The sequence below is a fragment of the Chelonia mydas genome, chromosome 15 (assembly GCF_015237465.2).
Source record: "Chelonia mydas isolate rCheMyd1 chromosome 15, rCheMyd1.pri.v2, whole genome shotgun sequence".
NCBI lineage: Eukaryota > Metazoa > Chordata > Testudines > Cheloniidae > Chelonia > Chelonia mydas.
In genome coordinates, this window is record NC_057856.1 from 2,148,394 (window position 1) to 2,169,978 (window position 21,585).

At 55.2% G+C, this 21,585-nt stretch overlaps 1 protein-coding gene across 3 annotated transcripts in view; it reads right to left on the reverse strand.

The window, feature by feature from the left end:
- GAS2L1 (growth arrest specific 2 like 1) overlaps positions 1-21,585 on the reverse strand; it is a 35,855-nt gene that overhangs the window by 13,415 nt on the left and 855 nt on the right. For 2 of the 3 annotated variants that reach the window (XM_037879070.2, XM_037879068.2), the window contains exons 2-3: positions 20,314-20,988; positions 2,982-3,089 (exon numbers count right to left, since the gene is read on the reverse strand). In XM_037879070.2, the coding sequence (XP_037734998.1) occupies positions 2,982-3,089; positions 20,314-20,964 (759 nt within the window). In that variant the 5' untranslated portion in view covers positions 20,965-20,988. The remainder of the gene's footprint in view (positions 1-2,981; positions 3,090-20,313; positions 20,989-21,585) is intronic. The other variant, XM_037879071.2, reaches the window with a different exon arrangement.

A 21,585-nucleotide genomic window follows, 5' to 3' on the forward strand; every position in this document is an offset into this window, starting at 1 on the left:
TGAGACAGGAGGGATGGGGGTGTGGGGGGGGAACATAAGAACGGCCATACTGGGTCAGGCCAAAGGTCTATCCAGCCCAGTATCCTGTCTACCGACAGTGGCCAATGCCAGGTGCCCCAGAGGGAGTGAACTTAACAGGTAATGATCTAGTGATCTCTCTCCTGCCATCCATCTCCACCCTCTGACAGACAGAGGCTAAGGACACCATTCCTTACCCATCCTGGCTAATAGCCATTAATGGACTTAACCTCCATGAATTTATCCAGTTCTCTTTTAAACCCTGTTATAGTCCTAGCCTTCACAACCTCCTCAGGCAAGGAGTTCCACAGGTTGACTGTGCGCTGAGTGAAGAAGAACTTCCTTTTATTTGTTTTAAACCTGCTACCCATTAATTTCATTTGGTGGCCCCCAGTTCTTATATTATGGGAACAAGTAAATAACTTTTCCTTATTTACTTTCTCCACACCACTCAAGATTTTATAGACCTCTATGATAAAGAGAGAGATAGAAAGAGAAAGATAGGAAGCAGTGTGCTTCAGACGACAGGGAACTGGACTTGGGAGTCAGGAGGCCTGCGTTTTATCCCTGGCTCTGCCACTGATCTGCTGTGTGACCTTGGACAAGTCATTTAATCCCTCTGTAACTTTGTTTCCCCTTCTGTAAGAGCTTTTCTCTGTCAAGTGCTTTGGGTTTTTTGAAAGAGATAACTACGGTCTTGTCGACAGTGGGATTTTAGCCATCAAAGCAAATCAGGTCTACACTGGATGCAGGCTTGGACCAGAGCAGATACATCAGTGGCTAAAATCCTAGACAAGAGTTACTCTGACAGGTAGCAGCCATCTGAAGATCAAGCTACCGTGTGACTCAACACCCCAAGCTAGGGACTTTAGGTCTCAAAAATCAGGGTTTCTGCCATATTAACAGAAAAGTTTTTCATGGCGGTTCAAAAGTTTCCATGAAGACTCTTGACATAAATATATCCCTGCCCTGTGCGGCAGCCTAGGCCGGGGGTCTCAACCTTTCCAGAGTACCGTATCTCTTGCAGGAGTCCGATTTGTCTTGTGTAGCCCCAAGTTTCACCTCCCTTAAAAACTACTTGCTTACAAAATCAGACATAAAAATACAAAAGTGTCATGGCCACTATTACTGATTATAAAATAAATTAATTGGAATACAAAATGTATTTACAGTTCAGTGTATAATATACAGAGCAACATAAACAAGTCACTGTATGAAATTTTAGTTTGTACTGACTTTGCTAGTGCTTTTTATGTAGCCCGTTGAGGCAAGTATCTCGATGAGTTGATGTACCCCCTGAAAGACCTCGAAGTACCCCTGGTTGAGAACCACTGGCCTAGGCGAATGCATGGGAGGAAACTGACCACCAAACAAGACACTAACCACTCTCTTCTCCTCATCCAAACTGAAGGGCAAAAAATAAAGGGGGGGGGGTAGGGGAGGAGAGAGAAGTATTTAAGATTTGGGATAGTCTCACAGGTTTAATAATTTCAGGTGTTGTGAATAATGCAAAGAGGGTTTTATTTAAAAAATTACCAGTTTGAGAAGTTATTTAATGAACCCTAAATTAGTACTTATTATTTGTATTGCATTAGCACTTGGCTGTCTTGGAGATGGCAGGTGCATTGTGCCAGGATCTGTAGTACAGGATGGGTATTTGCTCAGAGATTACACTCTCTAAACAGACAAAACAAGGGGCAGGAAAAAGGAAATGTCACTATCCTGATTTTATAGGTGGTAAACTGAGGCACAGGGAGGGGACACGGGGTTTGCTCATTTCTACGTCCAGAATCCCAACTCCTCCAGAGGCCCTTCCTGCCTTTGATACTCTGTATCCATGTGCGGGGGCCGGGCATAGCTTTTGGGTTCTTGTGGTTCCGGCCCTGAGCTGGGTCTCAGAACATCTAGGGCCCATTCCCAGCTCTGCTACAGACTGTGTGTGTGACCTTGGGCTGCGATAATGTTCCTGCTGGGCAAGGCACCTACCCACTCCAGCCCATGAAGTGCGGAGATGAAGGCAGGAAGGGGACCGGCCTCATGGGAGAAGCGGCCAGCCTTCTCCTGGCACATTAGGCATGGACTGCCAGAGTGCAGGCCCCTTCTGGGTTGGCATCGTGAGGCTTGGGTCTGTACAGCCCTAACCCAGCCAGCTCTGATGGCCATCAGCTGTGAAGAGCTCTGCTCACGCCAAGAAGGCAGCATGGCACCAGAACCCTTAGAGGCCTGTACCCTGTGATCGCCTCTATTCCAAGCTGCTGAAACAGGCCACTCAAGCCCAGCGTGCTAACATTTCCCCTGCTGTCCCCGAGCCACATCACCCTAGGCATCACTGCAAGCTCTAATGCCAGTCAAAAAGGCCATACTGGGCAGCACTGGGGAGGAAATAAACCTGGACGCGGTTAGCCACGTAGAACCAATGGCACCTTTCCAACTACTGCAAATCAAGTGTTTAGCAGGACAGGGGATCGTGGCCAGCAAAGAACCACCACATGAATTATGACAGGCTAAGAGATCCCAGGACAAAGACAAAACTTCAAGCGTCATCTGGCATCCCCCTTAGTCCAGCAGCTACCAGAGCAGAACAGTAATACGGAGCACTTGATACTAACCAACCCTCACAGCCTCTCCCCAGGAAGTGGGTTGGGCATTAGGATCCCCACTGTTGGGCTCATAGGACTGGCAATTTGCCATAAGGTCACCCAGCGAGCCCACGGCAAAGCTGAGATTAGAATTTAGGAATTCCTGGCTCCCGTCCTCTGCTCTGGCCACTAGACAACACTTCCTCTCAATGAAACAGAGCCCCCCATGCCCACAACCTCTCATAGCGATGTCTAGGGAAGAGAGGAGGGAGACTGGCATTCTATTATTGCTGGGGACCAGCTAGTCCTCGACAGAGAAGAGACAGGGGTGTGGGGAGAAGATGGGGCGGGTTAGAAAGGAAATGGGGCTGTGGAGGATCTTACTCGAACAAAGATCAGCGCGTTGCAGTCTCCCACTTTATATTTACCCTCTGAGACTTTGATCATGGGAAACTGAGAGGGGCAGGTACAGCAGCCCAGAATCTCTCGCACCTAAGAGAAGGAGGAAATTAAAATATTAAGGGTCAGTGCCACATACAGGAGATGAACCCCCAGCCCACAGCAGAACCAGGAGGTGACTGGACTCCCAGCCATACACAGCAAGAGTCCGTCTTCTTGAGTGACACCCGGAGCCACCATCAAGAGCAAGCCACGAGCACCCTCAGGAGGGCCACAGCCCCGCACCCACCTGCAAGTGACTCTGGCTACAGGCCCTGGGCGGGAGTAACCCAGGCTGATTTCGGAGACCTGGAGCAGATTGCGGATGTGGTGCTGGGAAGGAAAGGGAGCCAGGTCGGGTTTCTCAGCTTGCCTGGATAGGACTCTGGGTTCAGTCCGTGGGCGAGAAGGACCCAGGCTGGCAGGCCACCTTCTTTTGGACAGAGAGTTCTTCTAAGCAAACAAAGCACTGCTGCACCACCCTGGCGCGGGCACGGTGATCCCGTGCTGAACCCCAGCGCTGTCACTGTACCAGGGAGCCCATGTTAGCCATGGTGCGCGAGAGGGTTACAAATCTACTACCTTCTAGTGACCCAAGGGGCATATCGGAGCCCCCATTCCCCCAACACCTGGAATGGATTCACCCTCCCAGCAGCCCAGGGGCATAGACAGGGCTATCACCCCCTTACACAGACAGGACACAAGCAGAGACTCAGGGAACATCTACACAACTGGGCCGGGAGGGGCTATTTAATATTAATTTTTTTTTTTAAATGGAAGTTGAGAGTCTCAAGTAATCACAGGACTCCAAGAGCTGGGGCTTTAAGTAAAGCATCAAATATTGGGAGACTGGCACTTAAGAAAAAAAAAAAACACGGTAGAGTTGACGACACTGCATCTGTTGTTTGGGAGCCAGGCAAGCATGCTCAGCACTTTCCATGCCTTCTCATTCAAATTGCTTTGGACAGCAGCACAGACATTGTGCCCCTAGTTCCCACCACTTACACTTTCTCTCACATACACACACAGGGCCCATTCACGAGCCCCAGCAGGGAGGGAGGGAGGGAGGGAGCCAAGGTTAAAGTGCTCAGCAGCAAACCCAGCACACAAATACAAGTTTAGAACGGACAGAAAGGCAGAGATCCTGCAGCTTCAGCTCTTTTGCTCCTGACCAGTTACAAAAAATATATTAACCTCACAATAGGTGGAAGGCAGCCAAGCAAGCCAGGGACAGCCAGGAATGGGAAACGGACACATTGTGCAAAGCCTAGCGCCTCCTTCATGAAAACTGCCCTTGATGCATTAGCTCTGGTGACCCTTGGACGCCTTGGTCATGCCAGGCTGAAAGGAGTGAGCTCCAGGAAGGCTTGTGTGGGGACAAGGTTCCCGGAGATCCAGCTCTCCACTTCATTCCCTTTCCACCCTCCCCCCAGGCTCTAACGGTCTTGAGGAATCATCCCCAGTAGCAAATCGATCTATTTCCAACCCATCTGGTCTCTCCGTGCTACTACTCACCACAGCCACATTGGTCACTGCTCCATCGGGAGGCCACTCACTCAATGGTGGCTTGCAAATGATTCTTTTAACTGGGTTGGATTTTTCCAGCTTCTTCATGCTGGATAATGATAGGGTCGTTCAGCTCATATTTGCTCTTAGAGATTTCAGGACAGGATGGCTCGTTTCCCCTGCTTTTGCTTTTTGGGAGGATTTCAGAAGATACACAGTCTGAGCACTTAACAAAGGCCTTGTCTACACGCAGGCTTCAATCCAGTATTGGCCACTCTTGCCATGTTATCAAAGGTCTCACCGTATTTGATGTTTACTTAACACTCAAGCTCCTGGAATCCCGTGATTACATGAGAATCTCAGGTTCCAGTTAATAAAACAAAAATGTAAGTTTCCAGCTGTCAGCGTGTTGGAGAAAAAGCTTGAAAATGTGATCTGGATGTGACCCAAAGGCTCCACAAACCAGGAGGCAAAGACACAGGCCACAATATTTAAATAATTGTATGACTTTCAAGACAATCTCAGGGGCTTTGGAGACCCCAGCTCAGGATTTTGGAACACATGGGGACAGCAATCCTGTAAAATCAATTTAGCTAGACTAGTGCAAACTGGTGCCACTCTGCTTTCAGTTAGCTTTAAACATATCCATAACTGACTCCCGCTATCTCGAAATAAGGCACTCACACCAAAGTAAGTGTGTCCACACAGGGGCTGGCAGCAGGTTAAGTACGCTGGTTTAAGTGCAGTGTTCTCAGGCAGATGAGCCCAGTCACCTTTAAAGTGCCCCAACCACCAGTACCTGGGGATTTTGAGCTGGAAGATGCAGTTTACCTAAATCACTCAGCTAGGAAATGGGCCGAGTTCGAACAAAAACACAGATAAGAGAGCAATCCCACCGCAGGAAGGGCCTCTGTCTCAATCAACACAGCCTGCCATCAAGTGTCTGCAGCAGGTTCTCCGATTTACCCTGGCTACCACTACTTCCTGGTGCAACTTCCCCTGGGAAAATGTAAGGGACAGCAACCATCATTGCCCAGAAACTGAAGACCCTTTGGGAGCAGACAGTGGCACATGGAGGAGAGGGATTTTGTTGCTAATTAGCAATGCAAAGCACTGAGCCTCACTCCATACTGTCATGCTAGGGCACGTGGCATTCCAGTGAGACATGACAGGACCTATGGAGTCCCTCTCGCCTCAGGACTTGCAAACCTCTCCTCCATCTGGAATCCCAGCTCCCAGAGCTCAGCACCGGGGAGGGACAGTTCCCGCGGGGGAGGAACAGCCAGCCAGCACTGCCGCCCCGCTCCTGCAGCCCAGGGTAGAATTATTGCGAGCGCTGGTGGAACCATTCCCAGATTGGCCCATATGGGGAGGGTGGAGCATCTGTCCTCCAGATGGAAGTGCGCACCACGGGGCTGATTGATCACCACCGTGACAGCTGCATTCCACTAGAACAATGGGGGGAGTTTTGTCTGGTACTTCCCCCACTGAAAGGGCTCCCCGCAACAGGAGAGAGCTTTGCTGAATTCAGAAACCAACTCAGCTCTCGGACACAGCCTTGTCTACACCGAGCCTCCAGCCAGTGACCTGTAGCGGACCTAGTTGCACCAAGGCAGAAGGGCAGAGTCCTGCTAACGCTACCCAGGGCGCCAGGGAAGGTTACCGCTGCTTAAAACCAGGGCAGGATGTGCTGCTACAAACTGGCTCTTAGCACCCTTGCCGGTTTGCACTACGGGTTGCCGTCGGTTCACTGAAATCAGGGCAACCCCAGCAGAGGTCAGGCCGTAGCTTTCCTGTCAATTTCTGCATGGTACACTAAGCAAGGTGGAAGGGAGGGAGAAACTGTTGTTGTCCTATTTTTAAAGGCTTGGCAGGTGCAGGGAGGCCACTGGGCGGCTGTGCGAGTACCTAGATAGACAAAGCTTCACGGCTGAACACAGGAAATTAAGAGACAAAATCCCCTGTCAAGCTCCATCTAATCCCCCGTGCTGCAGAGGGCCGCAGCTGGATGCGGTGAGCTGTGGGGCTCCAGGCCACCCCCAGCCAAGCCCTCCCTCTCCACAACGGAATTACGCTGCAACCGGCTCAGCCCACACACGTGGCACCGCTGGCTGGCTGGGCATCCTCCGGGAAGGCGAGCGTCCCAGCACTGCCACGGAGACTGGCCCTCAACAGCTGTCGGCTCCGGGCCAGAGCCAGAGCATCAGGGAGAGGCTGGTATTTATAGACCCTTCGAGACAGATCCCAGAACCCAGGGTGAAGTCTGCTGTCATCTTCCACACGGGGGGATGGAGCCCTGTGACATGTAACACAAAACAGATTTCTTACCACTCAGATCAAATGGGACCAAAATCCTCCTGGCCGCAGGCAGCTACAACTTAGCCCCAGCACCGTGTATGAATTAACGCAGGGGGCAGCTTGTGTCCCACAAAGCCCAGGAAGTTCGGCAGAGAGGAAGGGCCCATGGCGGGTGGGGGGAGGGGGGGGCGCCTCTGTACCACCTCAGCAACAGGGCTGATGCAACACAGTGGGATCCGTCCTCCTCTCCTCTGGGGAGCTCCACTCAGACCAGGGCCCTCCTCCCTCTAGATTGCAGCTCTTCGGGATCATTCACTTCAGTCCCAAGAAGAGGGTTCTTCCCCACTACCACCCGCTTCCCATTCCCAGCCACTTGCCCACTGACCTGCGGCAGTGACAACGGACTTGGATTTCCCAGCACGTTCTGTGGGGGGCGGGTTGTCACAACCCCCGAATGCAGATCTGCTTAGCCAGAAGGTTCACAGCCCCTCCACCCCCTGGCAGCAACTGGGGTGCGAAGTACATGGGAACATCACTGGGGTCTGGCCCTACCGCCCCCACCCCGGCAAGACTCAGCCATGTTGGCAGAGATCTACCTGCAACTTCTGGTTCAACTCCAATTCTAGGGGCCACCCTCCGCCCTGAGCCAGTTACCATGTTTGCTCAGGTCTAATAGCCAGACGGGGCCCCCTTCGGAGCCCATAATGCTTCTAAATTAGGTTGTTGACAGTCTGAGGAGCAAGCCATGAGCCAAGGCGAGGACCACTTGGGTGCCCAGACAAACAGGCGCAAGAGCCTGAATGCCTAAGAGATCCTCGTCCCCTGAGGGACTGGCTGAGCACTGCCATCCCCAGGCTGGAGACCCTGGGAGCATGGACTCCTTCCCTTCAGCCAAGGTTCCCACATGAAGTCATAGGCAGTTTCCTGTCTGGGACTCTTTCAGCCGAGACCCTCAGCCTTTGATGCCAGAGGAACCAGTTGCTCTGGAGGATGTTAAATAGCTCGTGGCTCTTCCCACACAGGCCCCAGTGGCCTTGGTGAGTAGTCACCCTCACGCATACTAGTGTGCTGCACTCCACCCCAGAGCTGGCTGCTTTCTCAGTAGCGCAGCATGTGTCTCGCCAGGTGGGGAAGGAGCCAGACCTGTCACACTTTCCATGCTGTAAATCCAGAGTACCTTTTCCAGCTTAATGAAGGTTTCATGGTGACAAACTCAGAGTACAATTGGCTGCCAGGAAGCAATGATTTAGCTACTTCCACGTGGCAGAGACACTAAACCCGCCTCCTCCCCCACAAGGGCATGAGACTCACTGCAAAGGGAGAGCACAGAAGGAAAGAGAGAAGCCCAGGAACTGTCACTTTGCCCTGGGTACCCAGCTCCCTCCCAGCCACTCTCAGGGTGGCACAGACTGAATGGACCCCCGGGGCCAGCAGAGCAGAAGGGGAGAGAGGAGCTGCTAGTGCAGGGAAGCTGCAAGATGCACCCAGTAAGAAGGATGGTTTCCAGCACCAGAGGGCAGGGTCTGGCACCATCGTCTTGGCCCTTTAAAACGCCATGCGCCCTGCAGGGAGAAGGAGGCTCGCTCTACAGGAACTCAGCGTTATTCAATGGGAGTCAGCCAGCAGGGTGCAAAGGATTTTAAAGGGTCAGGATGGGTTGATTTCACAAGCACAGCTCTCCCGGCCTCCATTTTCCACTTTGCTTGAGCAGGGGGAAGGGAAAGGGTCATGCAGGTCACCAGACTGATTGCTCTGGCAACCTGGATATACCAAGGCAAGGGTGATCATACCCCACACTGGAAAGGGGGCTTGTACGTACTCACGCACACATCCCCCGACGGTGCTGTGAATTCCATGCCAAAGCAAAGGGCACTGCGAGTGCAGTGGAAGCAGGGGAGCCGGTCCTGGACGTCTCAGCCCAGAAGCACAGAGTGGGGAGGGGGGGGGGCGGGACAGCAGTTGTGACAGGGCACGTATCAAACAAGGGAGTCATTGAGGGGGGGCTCTGAACCGTCCCTCCCCCACCCCCAGTACAAAGATCCCAGCTATGGAGGATCCAGTTTCCTAAAGCATCTAACATATTTAGAGGGCACCAATCAGCACAGCATCGGGGCACTGTGAAGCCAAGCAGGTGGGAGAGGAGCCGCAGGAGCCCGATGCAGGACTCAGCCAGAGGAAGAGAATCCCCAGGAAGAGAGACTGTGGCTCAGCTGGGGACAGGAAACTCCTGCCACCTTCCCTACCCCAGGAAACACCTGGTTAAGGCGGAGGAACTGACGCAAAGCCGTCCTTCGGGGCAAGGGGAAAGCAGGACGGCTCACCTCACCGGGCTCAGAGACATCTGAGAAAGGGAATGGGCGACAGGGGACGGATCACTTGATGAGGACCTGTTCTGTTCATTCCCTCTGGGGTACCTGGCACTGGCCACTGTCGGAAGACAGGATACTGGGTAGATGGACCTTTGGTCTGACCCAGTCTGGCTGTTCTTATGTTCCGACATGTGAGCGCTGCTTGATGGTCACCCTGAGAGAGGTGGGACAATCCTGCAAACAGCAGGTGGGTTCAACATCTCCAGCAGCAGCACCCAGTACTGGAGCCAGCGTCCAGGGGTGGGACTAGAACCCCCAGCTGGGCTAACACAGGCCTGGAAAGGACCTCCAAGGGGGAGCGTCCAGTCCCCTGCTCACGCAGGCAATGCCGTCATTTCATGCCAGGCATTAACTTCTCAAATGCCATCTTAAAACACTGGAGCCACAGCGACGCTCTAGGAGCGGAGAGCATGACCGTAACCTCCTCCACCAGAATCCAGGGCAGACGGTCAGCGGACAGCCGGTTAACCTCATCAGTAAATGGGTACAAGTCTCCTGCGACGGCTGGGCACTGCTTCCCCCAGCCCCAAACAGCGCGCCCAGCTCTGCAGCAACCTGTCAGCACACAGGCAGGTAGAGCTCTTTGGCCCTGGGTCACAGTCCTGATCCCTCACTCCACAGCCGCTTGCTAAAGCAGGCTGTGTTTATCCGCAGGGTGTTAACGGCTCTGCTGTTCTCTCACCATTCTTCTTCCAGTGCCACATAACCAGCTATCCTGCTAACACCACTTCCTCGAGCTCCTTTGCCCCCACCTACCACCCACGGACTCTCCATTCTGCTTTTCCCAGCCACGCAGCTGCCAGCTGATGGCTATATTTGGGAAGGCAGTTTGAAACATGTCTGAATCTCAATGGAGAGAGAGAGAGAGAGCGCGCAAAGTTTATGGCACAGATTACGTAGCAGCCTGCCTCGCTCTGCCCACAACCTGGTGGGCTTTCTAGGACACCTCTATAAATCAAAGCCTTTCAGCTCAAAAAACACTTTACCATGCAGCGAAGAATTTACCCATCCCCATAATGCAGCCACCTCTGGAGTAGGTCATGGCAGCCTTTTAACAGCACACAGCAACACTAGCTGACAGGTGAAAATAGGAAGCGCAGAGGAACGTGATCGCCAGCTGAAAATGGAAGTGACGATCCGGGAGCAGTGCATTTAGTAGGCAGAGTTTGGTAACAGATTACCAGAGCTTGAGGCACGAATCAGAATCAAATTCCCCACCTGGAGGCGGTGAAGAACGTAACATCTAATGTAGGTCTGAAAAGTGGGCGCGCACAGGGGCTGAGCAAACCGCAGCAGCTTTAGCTCATCTGGAGAACGTGCCCCACAAAAGGTCTGGACCAACTCCGCCCCTGCCCGCACTTCAGACACTCAGGTGAAGATGTCAGACCCAGGACACTCAGCGAGTGCTACCACACAGCTCACAGGCAGCTCGAGCTCGAGCCAGACGGATTTTCTCCCAGTCCTCAGGGAGCCAAGTTGCTCTACATTAAACCCTCCATCCTTCCGTACTAGCCACATGAGCAGCACCCACCCTCGCTGGAAGGACCCCGCCCGCCTATGCAGCAAGGCCCAGTTCTGCAGCGATCCCTCCCCCAGGCAACAGGCTGGACAGGATCAGTGCGTCTCTCCCAGCTCCAGCCAGGCACCTAACCAAATGCAGCCTGATTTTCACAAAACCGGAGCCCCCCTACGTCCCACCAAAGCCAGTGGGAGCTGCTGAATGCTCAGCACCTTTCACAGCCCCGCCACTTCGGTGCGGTGCCCAGAGAGAGAGTGAGGCGCTCACCTGTGAGCCCGCAGGGTTTGACAATCAAGCACATACAGATCAATCATAGCCCAGCACTGAGGTGCTCTGGCCCACCGCATGGACGCTACTCGGGGACCACCGACACGCCCAGGAGTGCGCCTCTCACGGCAAGATTTGACAGATGGGTCCGACCCACCGAACTCAGATCCAGGCTTCTCCAGACTCGGACAGCACCTCACTGCAGTCCCCCAACCCTTTCTTTCTTCCTTTTCCTCTACCTGTCTCTGTCCCTCCAACCCCAAACCTCTCCATTCAGTCCTCTAATCCCCCCGCCCTCTTCCCCAGTCCCCCCCATCACCAGCAAGTCAGCTGAGGCCGGGTGGCGGAGCCGGTTCCCCTTGTAGCTTTGCCTGAGCTGGAGCCCCTGCATGGTCAGAGCGATGAAGGCCACTGAAGAGGCCTGGCACAGTGCGTGCCCAGTGGCCCTGCAGCAGCCGTACACCACATAGGGCAGAGCTCCCTATGGCCTATGCTGCATTTACAGTTTCACCACGCAGACACTGGCTGCCACTCCATCATGTGTCATTTCCCAGGGCCCAGCACATGCTCTCCAACTCCCCTCTGGAGCCCCCAACCCATCCCTCGCAAGCCTACAGCTCTCCAGCCCAGCAGCATTGCGCTGGATTACCAAGCAGGTCTGGGACAGGAGGCTAAGCAAACCCTTTCCTGCGAACCTGAGGCACTCCACCTACTCCAGTGCAGGCTGGGCAGCAAGAGAGCGTTCTTGTCACCCGGCCTGCGAGACAGACATCGGGTTTTCCTGGAGCAGAACAGTGATGCCGGCACCCGGGGCTTTTCTGTCCACAGTAACAAGGACGCGGGGTCAGCCTGCCAGGTGCAGCATTCTGCCCCATCAGTCATACTGCCCCTTTCCACAGTAATACTCCCCTTTCATCGCGTGGGCTCTGCAACCCCCACTGCAACGTAGGTACTATCCCCATTTTACTGACAGGGGAAACTGAGGCACTGTGGGGCTGCAACCTGTCCGTGCAGCGAGTCCTGACTCCCACCGCCTGTGGTAACCACTAGAGAACGCCACCGTCTCCAGCTGCTGCTTGCTGAGACTCTCAGGACTAGAACAGGAGCGAGCATGAGCAGACGCACAGGGTCAGTGGCTGCCGCGAGGTCTGTACACACAGCTCTGGACTGTAAGCAGCCTCCTGCAGGAAGCTTGCTCTCTGCTCCACGCTCCGCCCCACTTCTCATGATGCCCATAAAAGCCCCGGGCATGTCACACGGCTGGTCATTACAAAGCAGAGAAAAATGTATTTAGCCGGCTCTGCTTGGAGGAGGCTTCTTTAAATCTCAGCACAACAGCGTGGCCACGTCTCCTCTGGGAGCACAGATGGGCAGGGATGCATTGAAACCCCTTTCGGTCACCATAGGCAAAACCGTGCAGCCAGCCGTACTCTGATCGCTCCTGCTAGCCTGGGGGTGGATCACCCCCTCCCAGACCCCTACCCTGGCCTGGGGGTGCAGTCACATCGTCGCACAGCAAACACCCCTTTAGACCTCCTCCCCTCCCCCCGCCCCGGCCCCTATGAAAGAAGTCAGCCAACGAGTGGCCACCGCAGCAGAAGTCCCCAATGTGCTCCAAGGTCACCCCCCACCCCAGCAAGCTGGAGACTTAACGCGGAATGGGGCCAGGGAAAGGGTTTACATTAAAAAGGCCTTTGAGATTAAGGAGTCAGGGGAGGTCAGGTTCCCCCTCCTGCTCACCAAGGCTCTGATTAAATAATGTCTCAGTAATCCAGACACACACACACCCTCCTCCTTGGGGCTTCAGGACTCACCAACAGCAAATGGAAATGGGCACACGGGCGGACTCTCAGCTCGTGCTGTCTGCTGGGGGCACCTCTGCTCCAATCATGCTGCCAGCCCTGGGTCTCCCGTCTCCTCCAACGTCCCCTTCCCCCATTCCGAGCCCCTCCTCTACTTCTCCCTCCCTAGCCCCCTGCCCCCCACCTCCCTCCAGGCTGTATCAGACCCAAAGCCAGTGCTGGAATGCAGCTGCCAGGCTCTGGGCTCCCAGCCCGAGGGGAGCTCCCCAGCCCAGCCATCCCCTTCACAAGCAGAGCTGGGATGCCTGCTCGAGCTGCTGGGGCTCAGTCCAGCCTCCGGAGTGCTCACGGCCTAGCGCCCGCCGCAAAGGGCTCAAGGGAGAGAGCAGAGGCCTCAGCGATCTCTCACCACGGCCACCTCAGTGCCCTCGCCCCTCTCTGTGCACTGCCAGTCTGCTCTCTTGCACTGACACTTGGGAAACTGCCCCATCTCTCTTGTGGGGCAGCAGCGCAGAGCTGGACTTCCCCAGCTGCAGTGCACCTCCACGATCATGGGGCCTGGGGACAGCCAAGGCTGCTGGGTGCCCCGGGGCAATACCCTGTGTCGCTGCTGCCCCCTCACCATTTTCCTGTACCCCCGCTAGCCGTGCCCTCCTTGGAGCTGACCCGACCCCACCAAGTCCGGAAAGGATCTTGTGCGTCAGTCCTCCAGAGGCCAGGCCAAGAGCAGCCCAGACGCCTCCTTAGCTCAGTGGAAGCCCCCTTGGAGCAGTGGAACACGGGGCCCCATGGGCATGACCCAAACAGCACACTCCAGCCCAGGGACCTTGCATCTCCAGTGGCCCACTGTGGCTGGCTGGTGGGCACAGCGGGACAGTCTGTGTAGGGCCTCAGAACCCCATGCAGGCCTAGCATGGCTGTGCCGACCATGCTCCTGGATCTCCAGTTGCCCCATCACCAAGACTCTCGTACGAACTGGCTGTTGGAGCAGCTGCGAGCTCCTACCGCACACAGCTGCCAGATCCTGAGCCAGCAGCCACTGGCTGGTAGAAAGGCTATAATCTCACCCTGCCCTTTAGAGAAGAAAAACATCTTAAATTGGTGCGGAGACAAGAAGTGGGGAAGTCTCTAAGGGAACACTGAAATAGACGGCAAAGCAGAGCCCTACCGCCAGGCGTGGAGTAAATAAATTGAGGCCCTCACTAGACGACCAGAGTTTGCTGCCCTTTCCTGCTCCTGAAGGCCAAGATCGCCTCATCTGCCTCACGAGGTTCCTCTCCATGCCTATTGGCAGGGAAGCAGCAAATATGGTGCCCAGACTAGACACAGCGCCCTCTCCTGCTAGAGAAAGCTTCTTTCCCACCAGGCCTCAGGGCACCCCCACTTAGCAAACGCCAGGCACTCCCCCTTGGCAGCAGGTTCCTATGCCTGCTGCAGGATGGCCCTTCATGGGGAGTAGGGGAGGAAGACTGCCAGCCAGCATTGAGCTCCACAGGGTCGCTTGCAGGGCCCCAAGAAAAGCCTGCCACCACCTGTGGGTGGCCGTCGCATCACCATAGAGCCAGGAGGCTGATGACTGTCTCGTCATCGGGGCAGGGCCTCATGGTCCCGTTACCCAGCCCCCAGGTGGATTCCAAGAGGCAGCAGATCTAGCATGGGCAATGGGAAGCCAGCGTCCCGTTCCCTAAACACTGCACTTCTGCTCCCCACGGCAGATAGGCGCAGCCCTCCTGCACTCGCTGCATGCCTGGCAAAAGCGGCACACACACACCAGTGGCAACAGCGTCTGTGGGCGGCCAGCGCGAGGCCGCAGCATGCACAATGCCATTAAACCCCCAACACCGCTAGCCACCAGCCTCTGCCGCAGTCCAGCTGCGATTAGCCCCGTCAGCCATCCCCCCGCAAGGCCGGAAGTTGCTAGAGGGACATCAGCACAAACACACAACCCACCATTACAACTATAAAACACTTGACAAGGAGCAACTCCGGTCGCTTGGCCGGCTGCTCCCCAACCCTGCAGCGAATGGAAATCAGGTGGGGAATCAACAGGATCCATGGTGCTTTCGGCTGGGAACAGGAGGCAAGACCCAGCAGCTCAATCTGGAGCCAGACAGATTTTCTCCCAGTCCTCAGGTTGAAAGCACGTTGCTCTGCATCCCTCCATCCTTTCATACTAGCCACATGACCAGCACCCACCCTCACTGGAAGGAACCCCGCTGGCCTATGCTGCAAGGCCCAATTCTGCAGCGATTCCCCACTCCCAGTCAACAGGCCAGACAGGATCAGTGTGTCTCTCCTAACTCCAGGCAGCTTCATTACACCCGTAGAGAGCAGAGCTGAGGGAGGAAACAGCAGCTGGGACATGATTCCCTTAAACCCAGTATTACATGGCCCAGCCCAGGCCTCAGAGGAAGGATGGTCCAGTGGTTAGGGTGCTATCCTGAGATTTGGGAGACCAGGGCTCAATTCCCTGACCTGGCACAGATTCCCTGTGTGACTTGGAGGGCATCTCTCTCTCTGGGCCTAAGTTTCCCCTCTGTACTCTAGGGAGAACAGCTCTGTCCCACAGGGGTGTGTAGGGATAAATCCATTATAGATTGTGAAGTGCTTGATACAGCGGTGATGGGGGCCAGAGAAGAGCCATAGATACACCCCACACCCTGCAAACATGCCCTGCAGCAGCTGGCATCCATTTAAGCCCCTCCCAGCACCCAGAATGCACCACATCCCACTGAAGCCTTATCAGCGCCCAAGAATACACTAAGCAAAGTCACTGCCAACAAAGAGAGGAGCTGGAGGTTCCCGGGTTACGGCTGGGCAGGCGGAGAGCGGTGATCGCTACAACTAACGGGCTAGGAGGCGTGCACATCCTGTCACAGCTGCCACTGGCCCTGCCGCGAGGATGGGCATCTCATCCACCCACGGTGTCTGGGCTTTGACTGCAAGCTCTGCCGAGCAGGGGCTGTCATCTAGGATAAGGCAAGGGGGCCCAGCCGAGTTGCTACTATAAGGACAGGACTCCACGCCCAACACCCTGGGTACAGGCCCAGCAGCAAGGGCCGACCCCTCTAGGGTCAGATGAACAGTTCCATCCCTGCTTCATCTCTAGGGGAGTGCATGGCGCGACCCCAGGGATGGAGCTCTAAGGTCCCACCCCTGCCCTCACTTGCTTCTGCAAATCTCTCGAGCGGAGAAGCCAGGGCGGAAAGCTCACAAGAGAGCAGGCTTGCACCCACCACGCCCTCCTGCTTGCAGCCTGGCTGGGAAAGCCCTGGCGAACAGCTTCCCTGTAGCATTTCTGCTTCTGACCAGAATCAGGAAGTACCCAGCCTCACGTGGGAGCAGTGGCATTTGGCAGCTGTTAGATCACAGGATTTGTATAGAGACAGATTCCCGAGTGGAGACTGCTTGGATTCAAGGACAGCTCCTCTTAGCCCCCAGCCCAGGAGCCGCCAGATGGCTGAGGACATCAGTGTTCCACTCCTGGCTCTAACACCAACTCAACCTTTCACCATGCTCAGGCCTTGCCCCGTGCCTCAGTTTCCCCACTGGGCCGGGAGGGTTGATTGCTGTCTCTGCAGATGTCAAGTGCCGAGGCCGAGCCACGCGCAGGCCCAGGAGCGGAGCAGGGCGCAGGGTTGCACTTGGAGAGCAGCATTAACAAGCTCTGGTTGTGCCGCACACACATTCCCTCCCCAGCAAGTGAGACTCGCCATCCCGGGCCATGCCAGGTGAGAGCATCACAAAACCCCACTGGCTGCCCCGACCTCGCCGCTCTTCCTGTCCATGCCCCAGCTCCTTCCAAGCGCCAGTCGGGCCAGGTGGCTGCAGCGCTGGGGACGAAACCTTGGGCTGGGATTTGACTGTCCCAGAACTGCCAGCAGTCCCGGGAAACTGCAACTGCCATAGCTACCCTCATCAGCTGGCCCTCCCGCCCCATCCCACAATGCAGTGCGCTCTGGTTAGAAACAGCCCCAAAGCCCCCTGTTCCCAGCAGCACTGCTAAGCACTATGGGATAGATGCCTTGGGAGCCCCAGATTAAGGAATTTTGGGGCCCTGAGTAATATGGAAATTGGGGGGCCCCTCACCTTTCATAAACTAGACAGCAAAGCACTCACCACATATATCCCTGCCCACAGACCCCAGAATGCCCCCCTCCCCACCCCACACACAGGCCCCCAAATGCCCCTCCCACTCCACATGTATCCCCCTACAACCCTCCCCTAACTCCCATGTATCCCCGCAGCCCTGACATACACCCCACTCACCGCAGTCCCCATCTCCCATTACTCACCCCACTGCTCCCACCATCCCCACCACCCTTCAACATTCCCCAGCCCCCCGATCCTCCCTAACTCATGCCCCCAAAGGGCCCACTCACCCCACAGCCCACCAACAACTCAGCCCCAATCCCCAGGACCTGTCTGGACCTTCACCAGCACAGTGCCCGCCCCCATCTCAGTGCTTAGCTGCTGTCCCAGGCTAGAGTGGCTGGACCCTATGCAGCCGCCCAGCAACTGTGTGTGCCCCCATCGCTCCCTGCACTCACATGGCCCAGTGCTGCTCGGGTGTGATCCACAACAGATGAGGGGCCAGGCCACACTGAGCCAGTGGCGTTATGAGCTGGCGCACGGGTCGCAGTGCCGCTCAATTCTGGGCTCTCTCCCCTGGGGTGCGGGCCCCGGGCCAGCACACCAAGTGCACATGCGTTAATGTGGGCCAGCCTGGAATGCCCAGGCCCACATCAGAACGGTGCTGTCAGGACAGAGGGCCCCTCACACTACCAGAGCAGCACAGAAGGCCTTAAACCAGGTGGAACCGGCCCCCCTAGGATTCTTCCTACACAGGGACTTCCCCAGGGCAATCCAGGCTCAGCACCAGCCCAACTTCCAGCCCTCAGGTAGGGGTCAGCCCTGAGGAGCAATTCACTGAGAATCAGGCTCAGACCCCGGGTGTGACACACAGACCCACTGCAAGGGGGAGAGAAACCAGGGTTTCCCCAGGCTGACTCCCCTGCACCAGCCTTCTCCTCACTTAGTAGGGCCTCTCCCACGAGCAGGCCCCAGAAGTCTGCACACTGCTCTCCCTGCCTACAGCCCCTGCACAGCCACTCCCTGGTTTGCTTTGTGAAATGGGCGTGGCGCACCTTGGGAAGAACTGGCATTTCTGCATGTTTCCCCTTGAGAAGCTATAAAGCAAACTCCGGGTCTAAAAATAAAGCCAGTAATTTATCCAAGGGCTTAATTTCAGCCTGTGTACTTTGGGAGAGAGAGACTGCTTTGGCAACCACAGGGCCAGCTCTGAAAGCAGCATTCAGGACCTGCAGCTCCCGGGGCTGGGAGATACTTAGAGATCTCCGTTTGTCATGTTCCCTCGGCCCCTGGCTCCAGCAGAACCCCACCAGCCCCTGCTTTCCACCCTGGCCCGGCACTAGGCTTCGAACAAAGCCCGGGCTGGGAGAAGAGCTGTTTTCTCAAGATGGGAAAATTTGTGATGAAGCTGCAGCTGAGCAGAGAGAATCCGACGACAAGGGTCTCATCTCCCAGGGCGGCCCTAGGCCTCCATTAGAGGCGGGCACTGGCCGCAGAGCTCTGACCCACAGCCTGGCTTTGCCAGAGCTTGCTGGGATGTCAGGATGTTCCCATCAGTGGGCGCCAGGAGTCCCTTTTGACAACTAATAAATAAAGCAAGCAGCAAGATCAAAATCCTCACAGATAGAAAAGGTACCAAAGGAACCAGATGGGAGATTACACACGTCAGATTTTCCTCTAAGGGGAATCACGTCCCTCACCCACACGGACAACTTTCCGGGAGGTATCTGGCTTTGCTATTGGACCACTTTGCCCTTTCAACGGAGCACACCCCGGGGTGGCACGTTAACAGCTTTAGAGCCTGCAGCCCTTGTCACTGGCTAGAATGAGACTTACCCGCCGCAGGGGCGGAGAGGTGGCGAGGAGAGGAAATAGTACTGGCTCCCTATACGAGCCCATACTCCAGCATGGTTGGCCCTCTTTGCTACATTTGACTCAGCAGTCAAATAGTTAGAGACACCAAAGTCAACTTAAAATGTGGCCCAAAATGGCAATCCTGAAAAAAGCTTTTATAAAAGCCCAGAGACCAACAGAAATGCTGCCCCACTCAACACACGCTCCAGTGGAAAATGCTGCCCTTGTTCCACAAGCCAGTCCCTGCTGCCCCAGGCACCCAAACCCAGCAGCAAGAAGAACTGGGAAGCCAAAGAGCCACCCGCACTGATGTCCAGTGACTGAGAGGGGAGAAAAAAGCAAACAGGCCACAAATAGCACATTTCACTTTCACTCATCTAAGACCTCATTAGTCACAGAGACAGGAGTTTGCTTTCAATGCGTTTTTAAGGTGGCACTGCCCCTTTAAGGATGCTGACACTTTGTCATCGGGTTTCAGAGTTAATGCCCCAGGGAGATGGATGGGAGAAATTCACGGGGAGCGGTTTCTAGCGTCAGGATCAGCCAGCACTGCTTTGGAGCCCATGCAGAATGACTGCTTCCCAGACATAAGGGGTTAACAACTTAATTTTTAAAGACAGTGAAAGTTTAAACCCTGCCAGAACCATTGGTGTGGCCAGAGAATCACCGGTTTGGTACAACCCCACGTACCAGCTCAGTCCAACACCCATCCCCGCAGACCGGGGGGTGGCACCGCACACTTCCCCGATGCCCCACTCGGCTGCAACCACGGCTCACGCTTGGCCTGGCACACCCATCCCTGGGACGGGAAGGCTCAGTCAGTGCCACGGACTACCCCATCCTCTCTGCCCAGCGGGCCAGTCACAATGGAGGTTTGTTAGGATGCAGACAATTCCTGCCGTCCCCATTCCCATTTCACATGGGTCACCACAGTGCCATCAGAGGGGCAACTTCTCACCAATAACTGGGGCCAATTCCATCTGCCCATTGGAGGTGGAAGGCCCTATGCTCCCCCATCACCAAAGCCTCCACGCTACACAGCACTCCAGCCTCCATATTTGGAGAGATCTCTGTTCGAACTCTTCCCCCGTGCTATCCGAGGTCTGCCTGCCATGATCCCCCTCAGTTATAACTTAGATAATTTTTTCACTTCAAGGTCCAAGAGACACAGACACGGTTTTCATCTCGAGGCCAAAAGACCAAAAACATCAAGACACTTGATCATGGCCTTGGATAGGCCAAGAGACTACTTAATACACCACGTGATAGTCCCCTTCCCACCCTGGGGCCAGCACATCTTTGTGGGTGGGACTGGGGACCAGATGGGAGAATGAACCAGGCCTACAGATGCTCTAAGCAAGGAGAGTAGAAATAAATTGGGGTGCGAGGAAATGTAACCACTGGTGGGTGGAGAGAACCAATGCCTTCCAGTTACCTCCTCCCCATACAACGCTGAAGTGGCTTAGATCACTAGGAGAGCCACATTGGGTAATGGTGGGAGGAGAGGGTCTCATGTTGCTTGTAAGTTACCTGGGGGCACACAATACCAACAAAATGGAACTGCCTCTCACCAGCTCATCCAGGTTCTTGAGGTCACACAAGGAGATTCTCTGAGGCCTGCTAGGGTAGACAGGTGACTCAGGGCCCAGGTCTTGGTTATCCTCCTGGGTTTGCAGCCCCCCATAGGCTATCTGATCCCTCATTTCCTCCTCAATCTCCTGCTCCATCTGGATCAGCATGGGGGCCAGCATCCCAAACTTGGAGCCCCTCCTGGCTACCTCCAGAAGGCACAGGACGAAGTTCTTCTCATTCTTCTTCAGCACCAGGTCATTGGTTTCGAACATCAGCACATCTTGGATGCCCAGGTCCTGCCGGCACCACTGGATGAAATTGGAGATGTTGTCCCTGGCGATGAAGGAGCCAGGCACCACATTCTTGGCCTGGTAGACAACCTCATTCTGGGGCACCCTCATGTGGGCAGCAGCTTCTGGGTGCTGCTGCTGGAACTCCAGAGCAATGTGGTTGACGTTGTTGGCATGTTGACAGAGATCACACCCGGTCTCCAGGGTCTCCATGAAATTCTCCACCTGGACATCCCAGCCATAGAGGATGTTGAGCCACTCAGCTAGGTCCTCCTTCATGGCATAGAGATACTCCTCACTGGACCGGAAAGGCCGGATGCTCTTGGAAGCTGCAGACTGGATGTTGCTCAGCTCAGCCATCTTGCATCCCGTCCCTGGGCGTCACTTCAGCGAGAAGATGACGCACATTAGAGACAGAGAAAAGCAGAGAAACTACCACTCCTCCCTCACCTCTCCAGTGAGCTGGAAGCCACGCCCAGCTCCTCCTATGTAGCAGACAAGTCCAACAACGGGAACAGATTGCATCATTGGGATCCAGATGCCAGCCATTGAGTGGAAGTAGCATGGTCCCATGGGCAGGGCTGGTGTCACTTTGGGCGAGTTCCTTCCCTCCCCCTCTCTGTGCCTCAGTTTCCCCAATCTGTAAATTGGGGGCTGTGAGGCACGCCCCACATGCATGAAGTGCTTTGAGGTCTTGGGACCTGATTTCCAGGAGTATTCAGCAACCCTGAATCCCACTTACTTCATCTGAAATTGCAAGTCCTCTGCAAACAGGGCCCATCACCCAGTATCTTTAGCTCAAGTGACACCCTGAAGCTTGGCCCCTTCCCTCTGCTCTGCCCTCATTCCTCCTGTTGGGGCGGGGAGACCATGCAGGTCAGAGGCTCTGGGAATATTTCCAGCCCTTGGACATCAGTTATTTTTTAACTAAGGGAACAAGGAGCCGGTCACCAGCCATTGAACAGAGGGGAGACACCCCTG